This window comes from Grampus griseus (assembly GCF_964374135.1).
Source record: "Grampus griseus genome assembly, chromosome: 10".
Lineage (NCBI taxonomy): Eukaryota > Metazoa > Chordata > Mammalia > Artiodactyla > Delphinidae > Grampus > Grampus griseus.
The window spans coordinates 100853219-100879995 of NC_139004.1; the positions used below are offsets into that span (position 1 = coordinate 100853219).

The 26777-nt window shown below is 52.5% G+C and overlaps 1 protein-coding gene across 2 annotated transcripts in view; it reads right to left on the reverse strand.

The window, feature by feature from the left end:
- Positions 1 to 7669: 7669 nt before the first annotated feature.
- SLC6A6 (solute carrier family 6 member 6) overlaps positions 7670 to 26777 on the reverse strand; it is a 67399-nt gene continuing 48291 nt past the window's right edge. The window contains exons 9-14 of one of the 2 annotated variants that reach the window (XM_082662971.1): positions 23651 to 23763; positions 18837 to 18974; positions 17824 to 17930; positions 17147 to 17243; positions 14375 to 14545; positions 7670 to 11729 (exon numbers count right to left, since the gene is read on the reverse strand). In XM_082662971.1, coding sequence (XP_082519097.1) covers positions 11589 to 11729; positions 14375 to 14545; positions 17147 to 17243; positions 17824 to 17930; positions 18837 to 18974; positions 23651 to 23763 — 767 coding nt within the window. In that variant the 3' untranslated portion in view covers positions 7670 to 11588. Of the gene's footprint in view, positions 11730 to 14374; positions 14546 to 17146; positions 17248 to 17823; positions 17931 to 18836; positions 18975 to 23650; positions 23764 to 26777 lie in introns of both variants that reach the window. The other variant, XM_082662972.1, reaches the window with a different exon arrangement.

Consider the following 26777-nt stretch of genomic DNA (forward strand, 5'->3'; position numbering starts at 1 on the left):
ACAAAAGGCCAGAAATGGGTACACTTTTCACCTCCGGCCTCGGTGATATGCGCTGGTGTCACATCCCCGCAGCCTGAGCAGCCTGCGGTCCCAAGGGTGCACTGAGGTGGAGCAGAGAGACCTGAGAACCATGTGCCTGCAAATGCAGCCCCTTAGAGCTGTCGTGTCTCTTCCTTTATGGGTGGAACCAAAACTTCAGAAGCTGGGTGGGCCTTCCTAGACCTAAAAGGAAGCCAAGTGCACCCGAACCATGGGGGATCATCTGGGCTGCAGGAGATTCAAAAAGTGACCGAGCCTCCAAGGCTGCTGGTGCTGGGGTTCCCACATCCAGCCTCCTTGCCAGGAGTCACCCCACCTACACAGCGCAGCAGCCCCAGCAGGGTGCTATAGCCAGGCTTCGGAATTTTCCGGGGCGTGAAGCTCAACGGGGGAAGAGGTAGTGACACACACGTCCTTGGGTGTTCCCTCTGGCACCTTCCCCTCGAATTCACACCCAGGAAGTTTACTCTACCTGAAGCTGTTGGTTGCCGAGGAAAGAGTTGGGCACGAGGAAATGCTGCCGCCTTGTGGACGTTTTCCGTAACAACAACTTTACACCCGGTGCTTCAGGGCACCTCATATTCACAAAGCCTGTGGGGCTTTTAATGACACGTGTTCTCAAAAGTGAGCTGATTTAGGTAACCGAAAAATAATTCCAAAAACACAGACTTTCAGGAAGCCAAATTTCAAGAGGGAAAGTTTACTCACACTGTTTAAAAAAAAATTCACACCACGACACGATGCAGAACATCGCTCAATATTGAAGAAATGCAAACCCACCGTATAGCGAGGCATCGCCTCGCGGCATGCAAAATGGCCAGCACGAAAAAGTCTCCAAACAAGCGATGGGGGAGTGAGTGTGGAGAAAAGGGAACCTTCCCACTCGTTGAGTGGAAATGTACATTGATAACCGCCACTAGAAAGCACTGTATACCAGTTGCTAGAAAACAAAGGAGAATACAACCATATATTTCTGCTGTCCCACTCCTGTGCGTTACCCGGGGAAATCCTGAATTCAACAAGACACATGCACCCCAACGTTCATTGCCGCAGTATTTGCAATCGCAAAGGCACAAAAACTACAAAATAGTCCAGCGAGTGATGAATACATAAACAGGAGGTCCTACGTGTATACAAGGGACTGTTACTCAGCCAGGAAAAAGAATGAAATAATGCCATTAGAAGGGACATGGGTTGACCTGGGATGCCCAAACACTGAGTGAAGTCAGCCAGATAGAGGAGGACCCATAGTATATACTATCACTTATAGGAGGAATGGAAACGTACATACAACTGAACTAGTTTACAAAAGAGAAACAGACTCACCGACTTTCAAAATAAACCTAGGGTTACCAAAAAGAAAGTGGGGTAGGAGATATAAGGTAGGCGGTTCACATGAACACATACACAGTAAAATTCCTATAAACATATATATAAAACACGCACTCGACAAGGACTACTGTACAACACCAGGACCTCTACTCAACGTTCTGTAATAACCTATATGGAAAAGGAATCCGGAAAAGAGCAGCTATATTACATGTGTAACTGAATCAGCTTGCTGTACACCTACACCAAACACCACACCGTAAATTACCCCTAACGCAACATACCATAAGAATTAAACTAAAAATGAACGCAGAAGGACAGAAGTGAGTACACTTTTCGCCTCCTGCCTCGGTGATATGCGCTGGTGTCACATCCCCGCAGCCTCAGCAGCCTGGGGTCCCAAGGGTGCACTGAGGTGGAGCGGAGACACCTGAGGAGGATGTGCCTGCAAATGCAGCCCCTTAAAGCTGTCGTGTCCCTTCCTTTCTGGGTGGAACTAAAATTTCAGAATCTAGGTGGGCCTTCATACAGCTAAAAGGAAGCCAAGTGCACCCAAACCCTGGTGGACCGTCTGGGCTGCAGGAGCTTCAAAAAGTGACCGTGCCTCCACGGATGCTGGTTGGTGGGGTCCCCACATCCAGCCTCCTTGCCAGCAGTCACCCCACCTACACACCCCAGCACCACCAGCAGGTTGGTTTGGCAAGGGTTCGGAATATTCGGGGGCCTGAATCTGAACGGGGGAAGAAGTAGTGACACACAAGCCCTTGGGTGTTGCCCCTGGCACCTTGCCCTCTAATTCACAGCCCAGTAAGATGACTCTTCCTAAAGCTTTTAGTTGCCCAGGAAGCATTTGGGGGCGAAGAAATGCTGCCGCCTTGTGGACATTTAACGTAACAACAACTTTACAACCGGTGATTCAGGGCACCTAATATTCACAAAGCCTGTGGGGATTTTAATGACACGTGTCCTCAAAAATGACCTGGGTTAGGTAATCGAAAAAAAAATCGAAACACACAGAGTTTCAAGAAGCCAAATTTCAAAAGGGAAAGTTTACTCACACTGTAATAATACAAACGTATATGACATGCTGCTCAATATTAGTAATTATTACAGAAATGCAAATGAAAACTACATTGAGATAACTTTGCACTAGTCAGAATGTGTATCATCAAAATGAATACAAAGTATAAATTTTGGAGAGGATATGGATAAAGTGGGAACCTCTTCGGCCGCTGGTTGTAATGCACACTGGGAACAGCCACTATGGAGAAAAGTATGTAGGATTTTTAAAAATCCAAAACATGCGCTACCTAGCGATCCAGAAATCTTAGTCCTGGGCATGTATCTGGAGAAAACCATAGTTCGAAAAGACACATGCACCCCAGCGTTCATAGGAACGCTATTTAAAATAGCCAGGACATGGAAGCAACCTAAGTGTCTAGTGAGAGACAAATTGCACAGAAGATGTGGCATGTGTGTGTATATATATACACATACACACAAAATAGAATACTCAACCATCAAAAAGAATAAAATAATGCCATTTTTGGCAAGATGGATAGACCTAGTGATATTCATACTAAGTGAAAGACGTCAGAGAAAAGAAATATTTATAATATCACCTACACGTGGAATTTAGAAGAATGATAATCATGAACTTATTTACAAAACAGAAATAGACAAGAAACTTACGGTTACCAAAGGAGACATGTGTGGGGGAAGGATAAATAGGAGGTTGGGTTTAAGGGATCCAGACTGCTATACACATAATGCATAATCAACAGTGTCCTAGTATACACACCGGGAATTAGATTCAATATCTTCTAATTACCTATAATGGAAACGAATCTGAAAAAGAATATATATTTAAATTTAGTTTATTTTTAATTTTTTTAATTTTTTAAAATTTGTCTATTTATTTTTGGCTGCGTTGGGTCTTCGTTGCTGCGTGCGGGCTTTCTCTAGTTGCGGCGAGCGGGGGCTAGTCTTCGTTGTGGTGCACGGGCTTCTCATTGCAGTGGCTTCTCTTGCTGCGGAGCACAGGCTGTAGGCGCACGGGCTTCAGTAGTTGTGGCTCACGGGGTCTAGAGTGCAGGCTCAGCAGTTGTAGCTCCTGGGCTTAGTTGCTCCACGGCATGTGGGATCTTCTGGGACCAGGGCTCAAACCCGTGTCCCCTGCACTGGCAGGTGCATTCTTAACCACTGTGCCACCAAGGAAGCCCTATATTTAAATTTATATATACATATATATCTGAATCACTCCGGGGTATTTCAGAACCTAACAGTATTTTAAATGAACTATTCGTCAATTTAAAATAAAGAAGAAAATCAGAGGTTGGCAAGAGTCATCTTTCTTCTGGATCTTGTCACATCTCACCTGCTTTTGATTAATGCATTAATTCAAAAAGCACTAATATAGTATGCATCATTCTACCGCCTTGGCAAACTTCATGAACAAGACAGATGAGGACCTGTCTGCATACAGGAGTGCTATATTCTTGTGCAAGACAGTGAAACAGTGAGTGAGTCATAAGGAATTATTCTAACAGGTAGACAGTGCAGCGGAGAGAACCAGAGAGTCATGGGACAGAGTGACCGGGGGCTTTAGTTCAGGGGTCGGGGTGACATTTGTGCTGATATCTAGAGGTAGAGTGTCCCAGGCAGAGGGCACAGCAAGTGCAAGGGCCCTGAGGTGGAATGAGGTTGGTGGGCTCAGGAAGAGAAAGGAGGCCAGGAAGGGGTGTGGGGCTCGAGGTTGCAGGGCCCAGGCGTGAGGCTTGAGTGGGGACTACGGATTTTGTTCTGTGTGCAGGGGAAGCCACTGAGGCAGGTGAGAGCTGGGTCTGCTGTATGGAGTCCCTTCAGCTTGGGTCGGGGCCCAGCGATGACGCTGAGTCTCCAAATGGGCTCCAGGGCAGGATGAGCCCAGAGCGCAGGGCTGGGTCTGGCTGGAAGAACCACAGCTCTGTGAGCAGAGGAAGAGCCTCTCGCCATCAGTTATGCAGGAGGGAGTGAGCACCTTGTCTTGGAGGGTGTGCAGGCAGGCTCCAGGTCACACCGGGTGCATTTATGTGGCTGGGCCAGAGTCGCTGGGGGCCAGAGCTGTGCACAGGGCACTGCTGCTCTCCCTAGCGCTGGGAGGGGGACAGGCTTGGGGCTCTTCTGCAACAGGACGGAGGTGTGGGCCAGGCCAGGCAAGACAGAGAGGCGGCACTGGTCCTACAGCCTGGCTGCAGGTCAAGCACTGTTCTGAGTGCTTTGCAAGAATTCCCTGTAACAAACAGAAAGATATACTGTGTTCTTGGATTGCAAGACTCAATACTGTTAAGATGGCCATACTGTTCAATGCAATCTACAGATTCAATGCAATCCCTCTCAAGTTACCAATGGCATTTTTCACAGCACTAGAACAAAATTTTTAAAAATATGTATGGAAACACAAAAGACTCCAAAGAGCCAAAACTATCTTGAGAGAGAACAGTGCTGGAGGAATCAGGCTCCCTGACTTCAGACTATACTACAAAGCTACATAGTGGGCTTCCCTGGTGGCAAATTGGTTAAGAATCCCCCTGCCAATGCAGGGGACATGGGTTCAATCACTGGTCCAGGAAGATCCCACATGCCACAGGGCAACTAAGCCTGTGCGCCACAACTACTGAGTCTGTGCTCTAGAGCCCGCGAGCCACAACTACTGAAGCCCACGCTCCACAACAGGAGAAGCCACCGCGATGAGAAGCCTGTGCACCGCAATGAAGAGGAGCCTCTGCTCGTTGCAACTAGAGAAAGCCCGCACGCAGCAACGGAGACCCAATGCAGCCAAAAATAAATTTATTAAAAACAATATGGTACTGGCACAGAAAACAGACATAATGATCAATGGAACAGGATAGAAAGCCCAGAAATAAACCCACACACTTATGATCAATTAATCTATGACAAAGGAGGCAAGGATATACAACGGAGAAAAGACAGTCTGTTCAATAAGTGGTGCTGGGAAAACTGGACAGCTCCATGTAAAAGAATGAAATTAGAACATGCTCTAACACCATACACAAAAATAAACTCAAAATGGATTAGAGACCTAAATGTAAGACCAGATACTATAAAGCTCCTAGAGGAAAACATCGGCAGAACACTCTTTGACATGAATTGCAGCAATATTTTTTTGGGTCTGTCTCCTAGAGTAGTGGAAATAAAAAGAAAAATAAACAAATGGGACCTAATTAAACTTAAAAGCTTTTGCACAGCAAAGGAAACAATAAACAAACAAACAAAAGACAACCTACGGATTGGGAGAAAATATTTGCAAACGATGTGACTGACAAAGAATTAATTTCTAAAATATACAAACGGCTCATACAGCTTAATATTGAAAAACAATCCAATCACAAAATGGGCAGAAGACCTAAATAGTCATTTCTCCAAAGAAGATATACAGATGGCCAACAGGCACATGAAAAGATGCTCAACATTGCTAATTACTAGAGAAATGAAAATCAAAACTACAATGAGGTATCACCTCACACCAGTCAGAATGGCCATCATCAAAAAATCTACAAACAATAAATGCTGGAGAGGGTGTGGAGAAAAGGGAACCCTCCTACACTGTTGGTGGGAATGTAAATTGATGCAACCACTTTGGAGAACAGTATGGAGGTTCCTTAAAAAACTAAAAACAGAGTTACCATATGATCCAGCAATCCCACTCCTGGGCATATATCCAGAGAAAACCATAATTCAAAAAGACACATGCACCCCAATGTTCACAGCATTACCATTTACAATAGCCAAGACATGGAAGCAACCTAAGTGTCCACTGACAGATGAATGGATAAAGAAGATGTGGTACATATATTTAATGGACTATTACTCAGCTTTAGAAAGAATAAAATAAAGCAGTTGGCAGCAACATGGATGGACCTAGAGATTACCATACTAAGCGAAGTAAATCAGGGAACGACAAATACCATATGACACCACTTATTTGTGGAGTATAGAAAAATGATACAAATGAACTTATTTACAAAACAGAAATCAACCCACAGACATAGAAAACAAACTTATAATTACAAAAAGGGATGGAGGGGATAAATTAGCAGTTTGGGATTAACATACACACTACGTAAAATAGATAAACAACAAGGACCTACTGTATAGCAGAGGGAACTCTACTCAATATCTTATAATAACCTATAATGGAAAATAATCTGAAAAAGTATATATGTGTGTACAACTGAATCACATTGCTGTACACTTGAAACTAACACAACTTTGCAAATTAACTATACTTCAATAAAAAAAGCAATCCCCTTATAGATCCTCCCCAACAGCCTCGGAGGGAGCTGTATTATGATCTCAACATCAGAGAGGAGTGAAGGAGGCAAGAGGTTAAGTACTTTACACAGGTAGTCAGGGATGGAACCAGGATGTGAACACAGGCCAGGTGACCAAGACACTCAGGGAAGAAGGGAGGGAGGGAGACAGAAAGAGTGGGGAGGGAGATTTCACTCCAGCATTGTCTATGTAGAATGAGTTACCGAGAAAGGTTTTTTGGTCTGGGGATTTGGGGAAAAGACCCTGCAAATCCCCCTGACCTCGCACACTCACAAAGGTGGCTGGGCCAGCGGGCCCAAAGGCTGCCTCAAACGTGGACCTGCTCTGTGAACCCAGGCAAGCCAGGCCCCTCTCCCAGCCTCCGTTTCCCCATTTGTAACAGCGCGCTGGGCTCATGACTCCCAAGGCCAACCACGTCTGTGCCAACCACTGACCTCTGGGGTCCTGACTGCCCTCGCTTCTGAGGTCCCAGTGTCCGCGGCACCATCCTCCAGGGCTGGTCACTTACCAGCCCCCCAGCAGCCTGCGCTCTCCTGGCCGGAAGATCAGAGCCCTGGTTTGGGTGTAAGTGATACCACCTGGTGCTGGTGCGTGGTGAGCACCGCCTCCAATCAGCATGAAGGGGGCGGTGCTTCACTCCAGATGACAGCCGCGGGCTCAGGTGATGAGACCTCCCAGTCGCAGGAGATCAGTAGAAGCAGCTGGAGCGGAGCCGGAATCTGGGAAGATTCCCCACTCTTTCAGGGACTCATGCGCCCTGAGGCAAACTGTCCCCTCCTGAACCTCTACCTCAATGTCTCCAACCTCAGAGAATAACACCCCGCTCTGAGGAATGTCCCGGGGCAGAAATGAAAGCCCTTTGTAAACAGTAAAGTGCTTGCCAAATGTAAAGAGAAACGGCTGTATCAGAACAGAACCCACACGTTTTGGATTTTAAAAAGGAAATGTTTATTTTCATGTTATAAGGTGATTACAAACTCCTCTAAAAAAAAAAAAAGCAAAGATGAATTTAAAATATAGGTATACATATTTATCTAAAAAGCCAAAGAAGAAAAGAAAACCCCTGCAAAATACAGGAATTCATATCAGAAAACATTTATACATAAAAGCTTGTATACTGCAAGACTGAGTTACACACCAAGGATTTTATTCAAATACAAATGCTCCTCCTCAGAAGAGTCTCTTGTTGGTTGATTTTTTTTTTTTTTACAAAAGTTTAAAATATCTTAAAAATATTTTGAAGTTTCAAAAAAAGTTCTGGTGAGCCAGACATATTTCTGGAAGGAAGCAAGACCCACATTCTCGGCATTCTCTTGTGCTAAATACAGTCACAGTTGCTAGGGATTCGAAAATTAATTGGGTTTAAAAAAAAAAATTAAGCCAACATCTCGATTTGAAGCCAAGTATCTAACAAGATGCTCCAATCCCTCAGGGAACACGGCAGAATAGCCTGTAGTGACACCCGTAAGAGAACAATGAAACCCAGCTTCCGAGCTGCAGTCTGAAAGCCTGGCACTGAGAGGGCACAGAGGAGGGGGGAATGCTATTTCCTGGCCTCTGGGTACCTACACCCCTCTCCAAGTTTTGATGTCTGAGCTTTGTTGTTTTGTGGGTTTGTGCTTGCTGGAGTTTTGCACAGTGATATTCATAGCATCCACGTGGACAGCCTTGCCTGGCCCACCTGACCTTGGGTTTGAGGGCTGGATGGGACCTCTAGCCCCCTTGAGGGGGTTTCTCTTGGGTCCTTTCCCAGACTGTGTCTGAGGCTTGGTGTGGAAGGGAGGCACGCCTGCCAGAGCACTGGCTGCCCCAGCTGGAGGGGTAGTGCTGGGAGATGTTGGCTGGGGCCCTGACCGCCGTGTGCTGGCACCTGGGGACACAAGAACACTCTGGGCTAGGCTGAGGGGGGCTCCCTCTCCCCTCTGTCTCCCCACTGTCTTGGGGTGTGCTGGGGATCTGGGGTGAGAATGTGGCACTGGAGCTACAGAGAGGAAGCTGTGTATGGCCCAGAAATCATCCAAGGCCACTTCCGGCCACCTGGGAATTTCCCACGTGACCTCAGGCTAAATCCTGTCTGAGGGGCTCTGTCTGGACCCCTCAGTTTCCTGTGGTGCAACAGACGTCTCAGTGCCTCACTTCCAGACGGCTGCTGAGTGGAGGGTGCCGGGTGGACCAGCTCCCATCCCACTAAGCCATAGCTTGGGATCCAGCTGGCCCATGAGCATGGTCACAGGGTGGGTTGCAGTTCACCGCGTCCCTGAACTCTGGGGACGGAGCATGTCCTTTTTCATAAAGGCTGGTCTTTGGTCTTCAGGGAGAACATGCCCCTTTGACAACGAGGGTGCTGACCGGGGGGCCCAGGAAGCCTCTCTTATCAGTGACCGTACGGTTCCACCATAGGGACTAACCGGGCCCAGGCCCAGCTGGACAGAGCATCTCCCCAGGTGAGATTATCCTGGGGCCATTACCCATTTGTGCATGCTAAAAACATCCTTTAAACCTCTCTCTTGCATCCCTTCCAGATCTGGCTGCAAGCATCAGAATTTCCAACCCATCCCAGGCAGAGCATGGATGGCGGACTGCCCAGAGACAGGCGGACCAGAGTCGTGAGCTCCAATGACAAGTTTCCTTTATGTGGAGACATAGAAGTCACACACCATTACACATTGTACTCACAGAGCAGAGTTCTGCTGATACACAAGAGCTAGGGTATCAGACAGGAGGGTCACAAGTGGAGACAGGTGCTCGGGAGATGGGCGAGGGTCAGGCTTGGGAAAGTGGCTGACCTTCCTTCCAGGCAGGGCCTGGGGACTTGGTCTGCATGTGTCTTTGGTCTAGAATTTGGTCTGAGAATCTTATAAGAAGAGGCCTTTTTCGGGCTATTTCCAGAATGTTGCAATTTGCCTGCGAACCCGAAACACTGTGGCCCTCCTCGCCCCCGCACGTAACCTGTCCCCAGTCATCGACAGTGGTTAGTTTACTAATGTTCCATAAGACAAAGGAGAACAGGTCACATTCCTACTTGATAAAATCAGGAAAAAACCCCAAAACAATACAATCAATCAGATACAGTAGCAACCATAAATGCATCGTAAAACAGGCACACAGACTTGCTGACGGTTTGGAATAGGATTGGGTGCTGTTTAGCAGGGTGTATGTTTTGGAGACAGCGGACTGTGAATGCTTGCTAAAGACGAGAGGTTCAGAATCGTCTCTGCCCCTTGGGAGGGGGACACCCGAGACTCCTCCCCTGCCCGGATTTGGGGAGGGGGTCCCAGGATTCAGAGAGCCCCTGCTCTGAACGCCAGAGCCGGATCCTGCTCTCCACACCCCCGAGGCAGTCACTGCCGTTTCCGCGTGACAACGTTTCCGTTTACTTTACACCCTGAACTTGGAAGTTTCTGTTTAAATGGCACAGTTTAGATCCAAATGCGGGCTGGGTGGAGGGGTGTCCGTACTTGGGATTTTAAAGGTGGGGTGCCTTCCGTCCTGGTTCAGGGAGGAATGCCAGTTCTGGGGTGCCTGCCCCCGAACAACCCTGACTCACCTCCTGACCTCAATCCCCACATAGTGCGTACCCGACCCCAGCTTTTGCGGTGAAGGGGGAATAAAGAGTTTCCTTATCTCCCAGGTTACCAGCGTGGGTTGTACTTGTGCCTGAATTTGCAGGAAAGTTTGGGGATCACCTCACCCCAATGAAAGCTCGCTCCTGGCACTCCCTGCTAGGCGCCAGGGCGGCCCCGGGCTGGGGTCTTCAACAAGAGCCTCTGAGATGAATACAGAGCTGAGGGTGGAGAGCTGAGGGTGGAGAGCTGAGGAAAGAAGAGCACCGCCCCCTCCCCGGGGTCCCGGGCACCTGGGGCCACGTCCTTTGGTCCACTTGCTCACCCCTCGCCCCTCACCAAATACGTACACCACGCTTCCCCTACAAGCAGCTGCGAGAGATGTCGGCTGAGGGAACAACCAGAAGCTGATCGGAATCCCCATCCAGGCCACAGCCCCATCTGCGTGAGGTCTGCAGCCCTGAGACCCCCGCTCCTGCTGGGTAGCCTCCACTCCCTCCCTGGGACGCGCCAGGAAGGACGCCGCTCCCTCGCACACGGACGGTTCTGACAGCCCTTCTGACTATCCCCGCCTCAGTCTCGAAATAAAAGGGACTCTGCTCTTGATGCAACGGTTCCCAGTGCTCTCAGCATCACACTTTTCCTGTTGGGCCTCATCTGTGGGCTTTGAGTCCCTTTATATTTGAGAGGTTGGTTCATTATTTTGGCATCTCTCTTGTTGGCTAAGACAAGTGTCGTGAGGCGCCTCCCGACAGCCTTCCCTTCTCCAGCCCCTCGGGGTCTGGCCCGATGGCTGTTTGCTTCACTTGAACCAGGCTGGTAAGGTACTACCCCTTTAAAATGGGTCTGCTGTCCCAGGAAAATTCCACCCTGCGTTTTGGGGGCAGAACTTTCTGCCAGCTACACAGCACCGAAGAATTGCTTTTGAAAACAAGATCTATTGCTGGCAAGATCAATTCAAGTGGTAAAAGTGTAGGACAATCTCTACGTGTATACACAGTTATATGTTAAAAAAAAATACAAAGAAAAATTGACCAAGTTCCCATAAAATACATCTAATTCCATACGAAAGCTCTGCCTCAGCCCGGGCAGCTGCCCGTGGGTATTCTTTTTGTACAAAATATCCCCAAATCAAAACAAAATACACATACACACGACACCACACACACACACACACACACACACACACACACGCACACACAAACATTTTCTGTGACAATTAAAAAAAAATCCTAGTGCAAATATAAAGCTCTGTAAACCTGGTCCTATAAGAATCTAATGTTAGTAAACAGCAGGAAAGCAGCCCGTCGACTGGGAGAGAGCTCACATCATGGTCTCCACTATGATGTGGGTTGGTTTCCTGAGCGTGCTGTTAACGGACATGCGGGAGCTGTAGGGCATCGCCCCCTCTCGCTCCACAGCCCAACGGTTGGGTTCCCTCGGTGTCAGCAGGTACTTGAGTCTCTGGAGGAAGAAGGGGACAGGCACGGGGAGGCAGGTCAGCGGGCCCGGTTTCCCTCTTCACCTCGGGTCCTGCCAGTGTGCTCTGTGGCCTTTGCCAAACTAGTACCCTCTCTGGACCACCCATTTCATCCACTGGCAAATAGAGGACTTGAACTAAGGTCCCTCCAGGCCCTGAATGAGGGCAGAGTGCCCGCCGGTAGTTTCCTTGGCCAAGCCCTGCTTACACACCTCAGGGACAGGAGACTCACGCCTCCAAACTCTTTCCCCCTTCTCTGTCCCATGGAGCTGAAATACAGCTCCTTGTGATTCTCGTTCCCCTATTTCTCTGACTTGCAAAGCAGCTGAGTTCCTGCAATTTGTATGCCCGAGGTTGGGTAACTGTCTTGAGCCTCCCATGGCTCCCACTTTCCCCGAGGAGAACCTCCGTCTCCCACAAGCTGCATGTCCTGCCTTCTCCATTTCCCCACTGAGGGTCTGGAGACCACTGCCTGGGTCTGTGCTGCCCCTCCCAACAGAGGGGACAGAGGCTGGACCACTGCCAGGCACACAGCAGTTTGTCCTCCCCAGGTTGCCAGATGATAGGATCAGTAAGGGAAGGAGCCCTCCCCAGGGCACCCAGAAAAGCAACAGCAGAGCTGGGACTTGAACTCAGAGCTCCCGCCTCCCAGCCCACCTCCCGCCAAGCGTCCACTCAGCGGCTTAAGTAGGAAGCAGGTGCTAACAAGAAACCCTCTATCTCGGCATTTACGTTCAATTTAGGTATAGAACAATTTTCAAAAGCTGCTTGTTAAAAGCTACGATATTTCATGTGAAAATCCAGACTTCCATCTACTCTTTAAAAACCACAGGTCTGGCCACCCCAGGCCCACATCTCCTTGAAAACGGGAGCCAGAGCTGAGAGCATCACTGCATCCTGCGATGGTCCTCGACTTCCCGAGCCCCAGCTCCCCAGTCCCCCTCCCCACCTGGGTTGGCTGCCTGGGCCCTGGAGGAAACAGACCAGAGGCCCCAGGTACAGGGCGAAGGTGGAACCCAGCAGGAGGGGAGGGCCCTGCCCCCCCTTCATCGCTTTGCCTCTCCTGACATCTGTACAATGGGTGTGCGCCCCGAACTGGGGACACGAGGCAAACACCCCCAGGCAGCTACCTGGGGCCCCGTTTATGCAGGAGGTGCAGACATAATTGGAATCCTCCCGGGATGGAGCTCAGAGAGAAGTTCATGGCTGGGAGGACCCCTTGGCAACCTGTGCAGGTAGGTGGTCGAGGGGCATGTGGTGAAGACAGGTGGATGGTGGCCAGGTGCCTTCAGAGGAGGGGGCTTTGGTTAACGGTCAGGTTTGGGGGTGAGGACCGGTTGTGAATTTGGGGTGGACTCGAATCCTTCCCCCGCACCAACCCCACTCTGCCCAAACCTCTAAACTTGGGATGGAACAATATTTTAAAATTAGGCTTCAAAGAGACACAAGTCAGTGACCTGTTGGGTGTAGCTGTGGGCACTGAGTAATCAGGACAGACATCCAACACCCCCTGTTGTGCCCTCCATTAACCCTTTGGTTTCTGGGTGGTAGGGACATTCTGGAAATTCCTGGGGGAGGGGCTGGGTCTGTCCCAGGCCCAGTATTTCAGTATTTTGACACACGATAGGGCCAATCAGCATTCTGGCTGAATACTGGGGTCCTTCCCTGTGTCCTCTGAGAAAACACAATGGGTCCAGTGCTGCAGGAACACCCCAAGCGTCCTCCTGGCTCAGACAGACCCCAGCCTCATGGTTTCCTCCTGGCATACATACCCCTGCCTACTTCCTCTGTCTCGGGAAGGCTGGTCTGGTCTTCTTCTGCCCGGCCCGGCATCTTTCCCCACCAACAACACCCCCAGGTCAATCCCCTGCCCACAAGGAAACCAGCCCAGCCCAAGAGGGAGCCAGGGCCCCAGGACATCCTGGCTCCAGATTTTTAAGAGAATAACAATAAAAACAGCCCAGAACAAAACAGTGCCGTCTTGGAGCCGGCCCAAGCCCAAAGGTTAAGGGAGAGTCTAAGAAAAGGATTTCTTGGAAAGAGCCCCGACTTTTGCCAGGGCCTGGAATCTCCAAGATTGTTGGAGGAATTTCTGAGAGGATGGTGGCGGGAGGGAGGCGCAGGGAGGAGACTGGTGGGCACAGGGGCCTGGGAGCTGGAGGGTCTGTTCGGTGCACAGGTGGCTTCTGAGGGTCGGGCAGCAGATGGGGCCACATGTCTGGCGAGGGGAACACCAGCACGGGCTGGGCTCGTCTGAAACTTGGCTCCAGGGCCAGGGAAGGCCTTTGGCTGAAGCTCAGCCTTGCTCGTGAGCTCCTGTCTCCCGTCTCACCACTTGGGAAACCTGGCCCCCACTGCTCCCGGGTGAAGCCCCGGCTCTTATCTTGGAATCCAAAGCTGCCACCACCTCTCCGGCCCCCGGCCCGGCCCTTGAATGTGTCACTGTTGCCCATTTTCCCACTATACACTCTCCTGCCCACAATCTCAACCACTCCACAGGGCAGGTGAGAGGTCTGGCGCTCAGAGAGGGCAAGTGACCTGCCCAAGGTCACACAGCAAACTGACAGCTGGCTGGCCTTCAGCATCCTGACCCCACCCCAAATCCAGACTCGGGGCCCTGTGTGCTTACCACGAGGAACGGCCCTTCCGTCTGGCAGAGGCGGATGACCATGACCAAGGGGACGCACACAATGGAGGACAGGGCCAGGCTCCAGCCCAGCCCGATGGCCCAGTTGGGGTACACGTAGACTTTGTTGTAGGTCAGGGGTACATACTTGACGAGAGAGAAGATAAAACATCCCTGTGGAGAGACGGGGGCGGTCAGGGGGCTTCTGGGACCAGGGCAGGCTCCACCCAAGAGGCTCACACCCTTCTCCCTCTGGTGCAGGAGGGCCGCCCCCAGGGTAAACCTGATCAAGCCGCCTCCTTGCTCAAAACCCTTCTGCGGTTCCCCAGGACCTTCGGGATGCAAACTCCTTGTCTGGCCGGCAATTCCCTGTCACCTACCCACTGCCTCTTTCTCTGCCACTATACTCCAGCTACCTAGAATTCCTTTCAGCTTCTCAGCCGCTTGCCCTGGGGTCTCTGGGCAGGCTGTTCCCACTCACTGGGAACCTCTCTCTTGATCACCTTCTCCTCATCCTAAATTTGCACTAATGGTCCTGCCCAGACCCCGCCCAGGCTCAGTCAGGTGCCCACACTTCCCTTCCCAGAAAGCGCGATTTTTCAATTCTTCATGATCACAATTACTCGTTCCCCACCCAGCCTGAGTCAATGAGAGCGGAAGGTGTGTCTGTCTCATTCCCCCGTTTCCCTGACATGTGGTGTAGCTCTGGGGGCACACAGCTTCCCTTCGGCCACTGCCACCCCTCCACCTCCCTCTCTGAGCCCCAGGCCCAGCCCCCAAGGCAGGGTGTGGACCTGGGCCTTGCTGCCCTGTTGGGGGGTCCAGCTTAAGCCACGCCCAAGCCATTTATCAAAAACGTTTACTTTTTGATAAATATTGATTTATAATAATCCTAAGCATTTTTTAATCTTAAAAATAAGCATCCAAAAACTTCAAGTGAACTATATTTTAGGATCAGCTTGTCTTTATCTTGAAGGTTGGTTTTTAACCATCTTTGCACCCAGGGGTCCATTATCAGAACACAGCATAGGGCTCTGTCCCTTAAGCATGTCCACATCACTGACTGACAGACCTATTTCCAGCCAAACAGGCTCTTTCCCCTGCACTCTCAGTGTGGCCTTGCCTGCCCGGGCCTGCGATCCTCCCTAGGACTGTCTTTTCCTCTGGGAGGGTCAGACTCACCAATGATCAGTGATACTTCAAAATGGTGGTGTCAAAAGGAAAAACAGAAGTGGCTTTTAATTCTTAAGGAACATAGGGGTGGGGTGGAGTCAGCTCTGCGCCCCAAAGCCTGCACGCTAGGCTGGCTGGAGGGCTGCTTCCGGTCAGAACTACAGCCTCTCCGTGTAGAACCCAGTGAAAATGACTTAAACCTTCATTATCTAATAAGGGGGGTTTGAAGGGAAGACAAACCTATCTAAACCAGAATTGGTGAGGGGGTGGGGGGAATGCTCTTCATTAGGCACCTACTGTATGCCTGGCCCTGTTGTTGCTGTCCTACGTGTGGGGTGACGCTTAGAGGGGGAGGGTCCCAAGGGAGGGCAGCTCTGCCCTCCCAACCCAACCCGGGAAGCAGCGTGTCCACCTGCCTGTGTCACTCTTCCCGCCACCTCAGAATGCAGCCTCTCACCTATCCAATCCCCGAGGGAGGGAGGGAGGGAGGAGGAATCCCATGGTCAGAGTGGTGAGGGGAGTTGCCCACAAATAAATCATTAAGTGAGGATGAGAACACGGGCTTTGCACCCACCTAAATTCACCACCAACAATGCACTCCCCGATCATGGTTACTGGCTGCTACAGCTTCCTTATATTGTGGGGAAAATCTGCATCTCAGATGAAAAGGCCGAGACCGTGTTCAGTAATAAAGTAACAACCTAAGACAACCTAAGATGGTCGCTGCCACTCAGCCCCGCATCAGTTGGTCTCCTTGTTTTACAAATGCAGGAACTTGGGCCCTGTGAGGAAAGGCCTGGAAACAGAGGTCACTGAGGGGAGAGCCCATTTATCTCCCGGCACCTGGTTCCTAAACACAAGGAACATTTCTGCCATCTGTGCTCCCCACGGTCTGAGCTGAGAGCAGCATAGCAGACGTCTTTCCTTGCAATTAGCTCCAAGCTCATGATAGGTTTCAAACACCGGCAAGGAAGCAGCTTTTGCTGCAGAGGACCTCCCTTTGGCCAGAGCCTCCTAGCGGAGCCTAACGGGTGCCTGGGCCCCAAGGCCGCATCCCCAGATGGCAGGTGCAGGAACCCTGGTGCGAAGGGGGACGTGCACACCACTGCCCTTGGGTCCTGGTGGCTACTAAGCTTCCTTGTTCCTGGGAGAGGCCAGGGTTCCTCTCTGCTGGGACCTCCCCTCTCCAGGCACGAGCCCCGCCCTCCATGGGAAACACTGCATTTCCAGGGTCTATGACGTCTCCATTCGACATTCCCCAAGGCCCCTCAACTTAATCAGTGACCCTGACTGTGCCCATGAACTCTGGAAGCGTTTGAGGAAAGGTCATGTACTCAGTGATGGAACCCTGCAATTTCTTGGCGCGCCCGACTCGCGCCCCTCTGCCAGCACTGCCGTTCCGGCTCCCTCCTCCTGACAAGCTCCTACTCATGCTGCACAGGGAACCCCGGAGCAGCCTGGCCCCTCCCCAGCACAGCTGTCACTAGGCTTGTCAGAGGCCAGCACTAAGCAGATGCTGAGTGAACGATGCGTTAGCGGGTGAAACTGTCAAGCCCCGGGGAGGAACGGCTACTGCACGCGGCCGCGCGGAAGGACACTCACAAGACAGAGAAGCGGAGTGACCACGGCCCAGCTGTACTTCATCCAGGGCCCAGGCCGATAGCCGATCATGTCCTCAATACCGTCATAAAAGTTATCACTGCCTGCAAGAGACAGAGGCAGACAGATGTTGACCCAGTGTCCGATGCAGCATCCGCCCCGGGAACAGCACAGCAGGGGCTCAAGGGCCCTGGGGGGGGTGGCGGGGAGGGGGTGTCTCCAGGGCCTCATCCAGGTCCTGCATCACAAATCCCAAGTGTTGGCAGACGTTTATCTGAAATGATCTAAAATTCACATGTCTCTGGGCATCCGGTATTTTTCTGGTAACTTTACGCAGACCCCCAAAACCCGGTGTGGCCATTCCAAGGTCTCGAGGAAGTCAGAATGGACCATTCCTGGACCCTAGAGTGGTTCATCAAAGACAGACCCCTGGCATGGCCGAATTCTGTGTTTGTCAAAGCATCCACTCACACCTTGCACCTTCAGCATGGGGAGAATCTTCGGTGTGGCTACGGTCATATTATTTGTGCTGGAAGGGGCGGCCTTGAGAGGAAAAGTCCAGGCAGGGAGCGACTCTGTGTCTGACTCAAAATGAAATTCCCACTAGAATTCTGTTTCTGAAGCTTCTAGATAGAGAAGCCCAAAGGAGAGACTTGAGTAAGATATGCAAACATCTCTACTCACCATATATCCAGGCAATAGCAAAACATTCAAAGAATGCAACCCACAAAAGGCATACACCGCTAGCTGCATAGTAGTCAAAGAGCTGAAACACATACATGCCACCCTGTGAAGAAAAAACCAGAGAAGGTGGGTTTGTTATTTGGCATCTCATTCCCTCAATATATAAAGAGATCTGGCCTGTCAATAAGAAATAGAAAATCCAAGGAAAAAAAAAGTGCAGAGGGTGTAAGGACCAGATACATGTCTAAACAGATGCTTAACTTCATGTTTGACAAATTTAATTAAAAAGATACACACACACAGAAAAGAAAGCAAAACATGTCTTTCTTAGCGAAAAATGATGGGTTCTCTGAAGCCTGTTTCCAAAGGAGGGGCTTAACACTCACTGTGGTCAACACAGAAGACTTCAGTGAGACCCTGTTGCTCAGTGTATGAACCTGTGGCCTGCCTTTCAGGGGGTGTTTCTTACAGACACTTCGAGAAAAGCATTTATTTTTACTTCTGGTAAGGAAAATCGGTGATGTGAAACCCCAAATTTGGGGGCAAATGCAACCCTCTGCTGGAGAGTATGGAGAGATGGGTGAGGGGCACAGGAGGGATCAGCCCGGGCCCGGGCTTAGGCTCACATGCTCACACGCCTCCCCTGCAGGCCTGAGAAGGGCCACTGCACACAGTGCGGTGGGGGTGGGGGGGGCCGGGGGGGCGGGGACAGAGCTGTGGTTAAAATGGATTTCGGCTGAAGTACCCCTTTCTCAGTCTTCTGCGGATGAGATAGGACAGAGGGCAGAGGGTGGCCACTGTGCTGCCAGGGTAACAGGGAAGTGGGGCAGGGAGTCCTGGATGGGGCAGGACTCCTGAAGTAGGGTGGCCAGGAGCTCAGCTCTCACCCAGCTGCCTCCACGGGGGGAGCGGGGAGGTGGCGTGGCCTTGAACTGGCCTTTGAAACATATTTAGAGCAACAAGGGCCCCGCCAGGGGAGGCCCTCATGCCAGGGGAGAGAGCCACCTACCTCCGTCACCATGGTCAGCCCCAGCAGGTAGCTGACACAACATATGGAGGCGATGAAGATTTCCCGGCGGAAACCCTTCCTTAGGAAGGATGGGTGAAGGTCGACCAAGGACGTGATCTGTCCTTCCACTTCCACAAACTGGGGAGGAAAGGAGAGGGGTGAGTGGCAGAGGTCCAGCAGCCCCTCAGCTCAGAGACAAGGCCCCAGCGAGGTCGGCTGTGGGGTGGAGTCCACACCGTTGGGCTCCGTGTGGTGAGTAGTCCTGCCTGCTGAGCCAGGCCTGGCGGGCCACGCGCAGCTGTCCAAATACTCCACACCTCTGCGGCCCTGAGCGCTTCTCTGAGGTCTGTGCTGACCCTCCACCGGGCATGCCCGCTGGCACGCGTGCATCGACACGGCAACCTCCCACTTTGGTCTGGGTCATCTTTGAAGCCAAGGGCGGTGCCCCATCATTTCTGGGCCTTGAGCGCCCGGCCGGGCCTGGCGCAAAGGGCAGCGCGGCAGCACGTGACCAATGGGTGGTAACCCAGGCAAGTCTGGGCCTTAGCTCCCCATCCAATTCACATGGTGGTTTTTAACCCTGTGGGGATCGTGGGCCCGTGGGGGGATTTTGCACACGTGCGTGCACGCCCAAAGGCCCATGTGTGTGAGCCAAATGCAGCCTGTGACCCCAGGAGCCCATCCCTGGGCTCCCAAAGGTAAAACAGCTGATCGAAAACGCCAGTCCATGAGTAACTTTCTAGGGTGACCCTCAATCTTTCTAAATCATCTCATCTTTGCACCTAATGATTTATCCCGGAGGTCATCCCACATCAGTCCATGCAGCTGCCTCGGTTCTTAAATGGTGGCATAAAACTCCGTCCTGTGTATGCTTACCATCATGGATCTAACCAGTGCCCTGCAGACGGTGTCCAGCCTCCACGGCTGCTGACCTGGGCAGGACTCTTCCCCCGAGTCCGTCTGTCTTTAGACATGTGTGCACAAGTATCTGTAGCACAGTCTAGACGTACACTTCAGAGTTAAAGGCATGCAGATGCACTTATAATTGGGGTGGCTACAGCCAAACTGCTCTGCCCACCAACACACCCTCTGAGGCCATCTGATTCCTTTAAACGTTAACAAGCTAAAACCTCGACCTGTCTGCTCTCTCATCTGGGAGAGGCTTTGGGGAAGGAGGTTTCCCCAGCCTTCCTACAAGACATGGCCAACTGCTGGCTCCTTTGGGAAGCATCATGGGACGATCGAGGAACATACACAAGGAGCAAGTCCCTTTCATGTGCCCAAAGGGGCTGGAAATTCAGGGAAAAGATGATCAAGAGGCTCTTGAAAGGGGTCCAAAGAGAACAGGGGGCTGATGATTTGACCTCTGATTGATGTGTCAGCCAAAGGGGTTCTGAGTCTAAATTGTCACTGGATTAGAGCAGACCTGCAGCTCAAACATTAAGCTTGAAAAGCAGTTAAAAACAAAGGTTCTGGGACTTCCCTCGTGGTGCAGTGGTTAAGAATCCGCCTACCAATGCAGGGGACACGGGTTCGATCCCTGGGCCGAGAAGATCCCACATGCCGCGGAGCAACTAAGCCTGTGCGCCACAACTACTAAGCTCTAGAGCCCTCGAGCCAGAACTACTGAGCCCGCACGCCACAACTACTGAAGCCCTCGCGCCTAGGGCCCGTGCTCTGCAACAAGAGAAGCCACCGCAATAAGAAGCCCGCGCACCACAACGAAGAGTAGCCCCTGCTCGCCGCAACTAGAGAAAGCCTGCGCGCAGCAACGGAGACCCAACGCAGCCAAAAATAAAAAATAAATGAATTAATTAAAAACAGAACAAAACAAAAAAAACAAAGGTTCTTTCGTTTTTTGAGATTGGAAAATTAAAGACAGGAAGATCCAGTGTCACTGAGAGTCAGGGCCAACAGCAGCACAAGCTCCTTGTTTCCAAGTTCACTGCACCTCTGGGGGACACCAACCCCAGCCCTCACCCGCTCCACCAGCCTCTCGAGACCTCCCTCACTTAATAGTGGTGTGACCCTGACTTCTCTGAGCCTCAGCTTCCTACTCTGTAAAATGGGAGCATCTTGCGTACTCAACAGGGGTGATGGGAAAGATGGGAAATCATCAGAGTAGACTGGCAATGGGGTGATTCCTGCTAACGCACATCAGGGGCTGAATGGGTGAGCTCCTGGGCGAGAGGGAATCCAGCTCTCTTCTCCTTGTGCTGTTTGTTCACAGACTGTGTCCCCCTCGGGCGGGCCAGCTAGCGAGCATCTGCCTCCACATGGGTGACAGTCCGACTCCCTCTCCCTGGGAAACACATAGCGGTACGATGGCCCCTCAGCCAAACACAGTGCTCCCCCCAAATGCTAGGAACACCCCCTCCTCTAATGAGCGAGGCTCACGCTCCCCCTGCCTGAGACTGGCTGTGGATCCCTGCATGTCCGAAGAACGGAGTTCTTTGGGGGGAACTCAAAGGAAAGGCCAACTAGCAGGGACGAACTGGCAGGTCTGGGGACAGGCAGCCATGACTCCAGTCCTTAACCCACTGGGTGTGGCCTCAGCCCAGGGCCGGTTCCCTCTGAGCCTCAGTTTTCTCGGCTCCGGGGAACAGTTGTTCCCAGGCATCGGGACACTGTGTGGATTAAGGAGCGGATGCATGAAAGCTAGGTTAGGAGGGAGGGTTCGTGTTTAGTGGGGACAGAGTCTCAGTTTGGGAACATGAGAAAGTTCTGGAGATGGATGGTGGTGACGGCTGCACAACAACGTGAGCGTACTTAACGCCCTGAGCTGGGCGCTTAAAAATGGTTACGATGGTTGATTCTGTGTTATGTGTGTTTTGCCACACATGACACGTGAAGCCCGGTCCGAGTGGACAGCTCGCAGGGCAGGGCCCCTATCACTGCTGGTGCTGTACGAGGTGGTCGCTGGCATCTGCGAAACATTCCCCCACGTCCCTGACTTCACAGAGCACACAGATGCAGGGGAGGGATGCCAGGGTTCGAATCCCACCATTCCCTTTCCTGGCACATCAATTAGGCAGGTCGTTCAGTGCCATGAGTTCCATGCTCTGAAGCAGAAGAACACCGGCTCCCTGCGAGGCTGGCTTTGAGAGCTTTGAGATTCCCTAAGCAAACAGCCGCAGTGGGCCTGGCTCAGAGGTGCACACCCTCAACCAGGGGAAATCTAATGAATAACCCCCTCCGCCTGTTCACGAAGCAGTTCCGTATCCCAAGAGGCCAATTTTGGGCCCATGGAGATGTCACGCTTTGTCATTTATTAACCTCTTTCTGTTTTTGTCTTTGGCTTTCACTGAGAGCTCTGGAAGAAGTGATAAAAGCCATTTGCTTGGGGCCTCTGAAGGCCAAACTCATTAACTAGGAATGACGGATGGAGCCCTCCTGCTGTTTACACAGCTCAAGCCCATCAACAACTGCACAAGTATTTTGTTTACAGTCTCCCAAATGTTTTCCTTCCGTCTTCTCTGATAATCCTGGTCCTCTTTCCGCCAAATCCTCCACTCTTCTCTTGACCTTGCTAGCGGACCACCTCCTCTCCGCTGCCTGACCTTCTAAGACTTTCTTCCTACCCGGTTCTGAATCCCCGGGGACCATCGGGCAAGGGCCTTGAGGCTGCTGCCCAGGGGGCAGTGGCAAAGCCCTCTCCTGAACAGGAGCAGGCCCCCACCTCTCACGGGGTGAGACCAGACCTCTGTGAGGCAGCCGGAGCCCAGCCTGCAGACGAGGCTGCCTTCCAGTGCCTGACCTCAGATGAAGGCCCATGTGGCCATGCGCACAGGGCCAGCCCGCCCTGCACACCTTAACTGTCCACCCCTGGAGCCACACCTGTGCTCTCGAGAAGGCCTCAGAGAAAACACACCTATCTCCAGGGAAGGTGTCCCAGGGGCTCACTCTACGGTCCTCCGAGCACCACTGACTGCTCCCTACCAGGCACTGTGCCTGGCATTTCCCACAAGGCAATGTAGGTATAATCATACCCATTTATCAGATGAGGAAACTGAGGCTCAGAGTGGGGGAGGAAACGTGTTCCATGACACAGAGCAGCATGGGGGCTGGGAACAGTGTTACTCCAAAGCCAGATGCAGACCCCAGCTGGCTCTCATTGACATCCCCAGGGGGTCGGGGGGAGGCCTGAGTCCTGGAGGGATGGGACGTGGGGGTTAAGAAGCACAGGAAATGACCATGGTGTACGTGGAGTCCTGCCTGTTGTGGAGAGGGGGCAGAAAGCTGGGAAGGCCGGAGGGCAGGATGGGTGTTGGCAAGGCTCCGGAGGATCAGTTTCCCCGTGGGGGCCAAGATCGCGGACCCATGTGCCCCAGGAAGCAGAGAATACGGCCGTGGTTCCAGCTGCTGTGGCCACACTTAGGACTGCCAGTGATGGCCTGGCCAGTGACCACCTCATGCCCTAGACAGAGGGCCTGTGGGCCACGTCCCCCCTTGGCCTGCCTGGGCGCCCCATGCTCCACGGCACACGCCACTACTTTAAGGCCTAGCCCTTCTAGTCGCACCCATGGCTCTCTGTGGACCACAGCCTGTGGCTGTCCGTTTCCCCGTGCCGAGGTCAAAGGCTCGAGCTTTGGGGCAGACAACATCCTGCTGCTGCCCTGGGGCTGTTTCCACTCCTGGGGTCCCAGAGGAACCTTCGCTGGCCGAAGCTGCTGCAGGTCTGCAGAGGGGTGTGAAGGGGTGTCAGCAGCTCACTCACAGCACAAAGAGGGCGGCTCTTCCAGAACCAGGTTCGGGGGGGTGGAGGGGGGCGGAGGCGGTCCCACCCAGGGGCCATCCCCTCGCTCTGTACATACCTGGCTATCCAGTCCAAGCAAGAGAAGCATAATAAAAAAAAGGATGGACCAAAACGTGGGCAGCGGCATCATTGTCACAGCTTTCGGGTAGGCAATGAAGGCCAGGCCAGGACCTAACGGAAGAGAAGATGGGGAGGGGCAGAGGGGAGACATCAGCGCCCAAGCCGCCCCGAGCCCCGGAGCCACACAAGACACTCAGGTCTGAGGCGGGTCTCCCAAGCCCCAGATGCAGGGTCCTGCCTGGGGTAAGAGGCCAGGCCTGTCTCACTGTGGGGTGGGACGCGCCGGGGCTCAGGCGGGGCCCCGTTTTAGCATCTGTCTCCTATGCAGCAGCACAGGTGGCCTCCTCACACGCCAGGTTCCGAGCGGACACCGGTTATGGGGTAGGAAATACGACCAAGCCTGGGACTCGGTCTGCCGGCTTGGGAAAGGAGGACCTCCCCCAAACCAGAGAATCACACCAACGTTTGCTGGAAGGAAGAAAAACAGGGAGCGTCCTGACTACTAGAGTTATCTGACTACTAACGCCCTGTTTGCAAAGAAAAGCTTTCTACTGAAACACTAAATGAGGGGCCAGAAAAAAGAACACAGAACCACGCCCCGCGGGGCCGATGTCTCTTGCGGGTGCATCTGTGCACCCACTGGAGCACCGTCACAGCCAAGGCCCAAAGCTGGAGGGAGGCGAGTGCAGGGCAAGACCCCAGGCGGAGAGCCCCCCAGGCTGCAGTCCGGTCCTCGGCCCACCACCTCCGCATCACGTCACCATACGCCCTCTCGGGGCCTCAGGCTCCCCACAGAAGTGAGGGGCAGGTTCCCATACGTGAACCCCAACGAGGCTTCTCCTGCTCAGATTCTTGGGTGCTGGTGCCATTTCCCTGGTAAAGGGCTCTGGTCTCTAGGGAGGGCCGTGACTATTTGGAGGCAGGAGCCCCACCGGCTCTGGGGGTGCCTCCAACTGGAAACGTCCCCTCTCGCCTCCAGTCGGCCTGAGAGAAGACACCGGGGGAAAGACGGAGTTGTAACCGAGACCTGTGGGTCCACCAGACGGTCGGGAGCCGCCAAAGAAAGGAGACAGGGAGGGCCTGGGCTGAAAAAAAATAGAGCAAAATCCACAACACAAAAACAATTAAAAAAAGGCAAGAAATGTGAAACGAGGAGGGCTGGAGGGCAGGATATTTGAAACAGGTATCAGGAACCAAATGAATGGTCTGAGAATGAAAAAAAAAACTTTGATATAAATTGGAGCCAGAAACCACATCGTACGGCGTTGACCACACGCGTGGTGGCGAGGGCGAGACCCTATACAGCCAGAGTCCCCCAACGTGAGGAAAGCCCAACGGTGACTGTGACCATGTCCTCGGAGGCGATGGTGGAAAACCCCCGGAAGAGGTGGAAGGGTGCTCGTCCCAACCCCAAAGCCCCAGCTGGAGTAGTACCCGCATTTCCACCTGGCTGGGGCCCCCTGGGCCCCCCAGGTCAGCTCCGGCCCGACTGGTAGGCGGCACCGGGAGGAATCAATCCAGCCGCTGCGAGACAGATGTAAAATGGGGCCCTCGCCCCACCTCTCCCCCGCCCGCCCGCTGGGCCCTGAAGCTTCTCAACGGCTGTTTCTGTATTTCAGTTTTGCCTTTTTCAAGCCAGCCTCCGGGGGAGGGTCTGAGCATCCTTCTCTGAAAGCACGGGAACTAGAGAGAGAAGTCGGGGAGACACGGCAGCCGCTGGAGCCCCTGGGGCAGCAGAGATGCCCCGCTCTAGGCTTCATTTGCAATTTGCACTCCGTTCGGCTAAATAATTATCTTGTTCCAATGCACTTCGCTCAATATGGTGCTTGTTAAAAGCTTATTAGCGAAATAATCACCCTTGATGTGTCGGCTGTTCAGACATCACCGTGGGGAATAAATGACAAGGTCTTTGAAGTGGACGGGAATAAGAAACAACTTATCTTGACGATGAATACGTATATAAAAGTATCTAGCTGTCCACAGAGAAAGATCTACTTCATATACTGACAGATCTATTGAAAGATCTATTTCACATATTTCATAATCTCCCACTGCCAAATTCCCTCCATGCTCCTGGCGATTCCCCATCAATCAGAATTGGTTTGCAAGCCCTCAAGCGGAAAAAAAAGCCATTTGCAAAGGAGATGTCAACTGTCTCCCCTTTGTCACTCTGCCAAAGTCCCACACGCGTGTGGTTATTTCACTTCTGGAAATACTTTGTGTCCTCAGTCTCTGGCCTGCCTCTGGGGGCTCTCAGGGAAGGAAAACTATGTCTGAAGGTCCGATCTGGGAGCGGGGGCAGTGGAGACAGCTGTGGGGCTGAGGCGTGGGCTTGTCAGGCCTGTCTTGCAGCACTGGGCGTGGGAGGAGGGGGCAGGGCAGTGAGCATCTTCACCGAGTAAGGGGGGAAGCGGGGCCTGCGGCTCTGAGAGGCCGGAGGAGCCCAGAGGTCGCATGTGTGCCCGGTGGGATGGGGAGGCTGCAGGGGGATATCCTTGTGTCAGAGGGACCTGTCCAGGAGACCCCAGCTCTGACCCTGACCAGCCCAAGCACGGCCCTAGGTCTCAAGCCGTTGACCTCATCGGCCGTGGTGACATGTGAATGCATGATGCTGGGGCGCCCAACCCCCAACACTAGGGTCCCTGGCTGGGGAACCAGGACACCAGCCCTTGTTTCCAACAAGGGCAAGGGTAACGCCATGTGGGGACTCCAGCTGTGCCTGACCCTGGTCTGTGATCCCTGGAATTAGGACCTCACGCTCTCCTCTGGGCCTGGGAGGGGCCTCAGCCTAGGGCCCTCACCTGCTTCCAAGTGGCCCCTGAGAGGTTGTGGGAAGTCAGGTGGTCAGGCTGTGAAACAGCAACAACCACCCTCCAAGTGACCTGGGCAGGATGAGAGGAGGCCGCAGAGGCCGGAAAGGAGGACCTTGGGGACCCTGGGAATAAGGTTCTCACTCCCACCTCGAAGCCCCTGCAGCCGCAGAGCTGGGGTCCAGGACTGGGAGCGCCCACAGGCACGTCTTAGAACTGGGACACCTGTGCTTCTGACGCTCTAGGATTCTAGCAGCTGAAGCCCTCGCAATTCTCGGGTTCCAGAACCATCTCGCTGGAACCCCAGGATCCCAG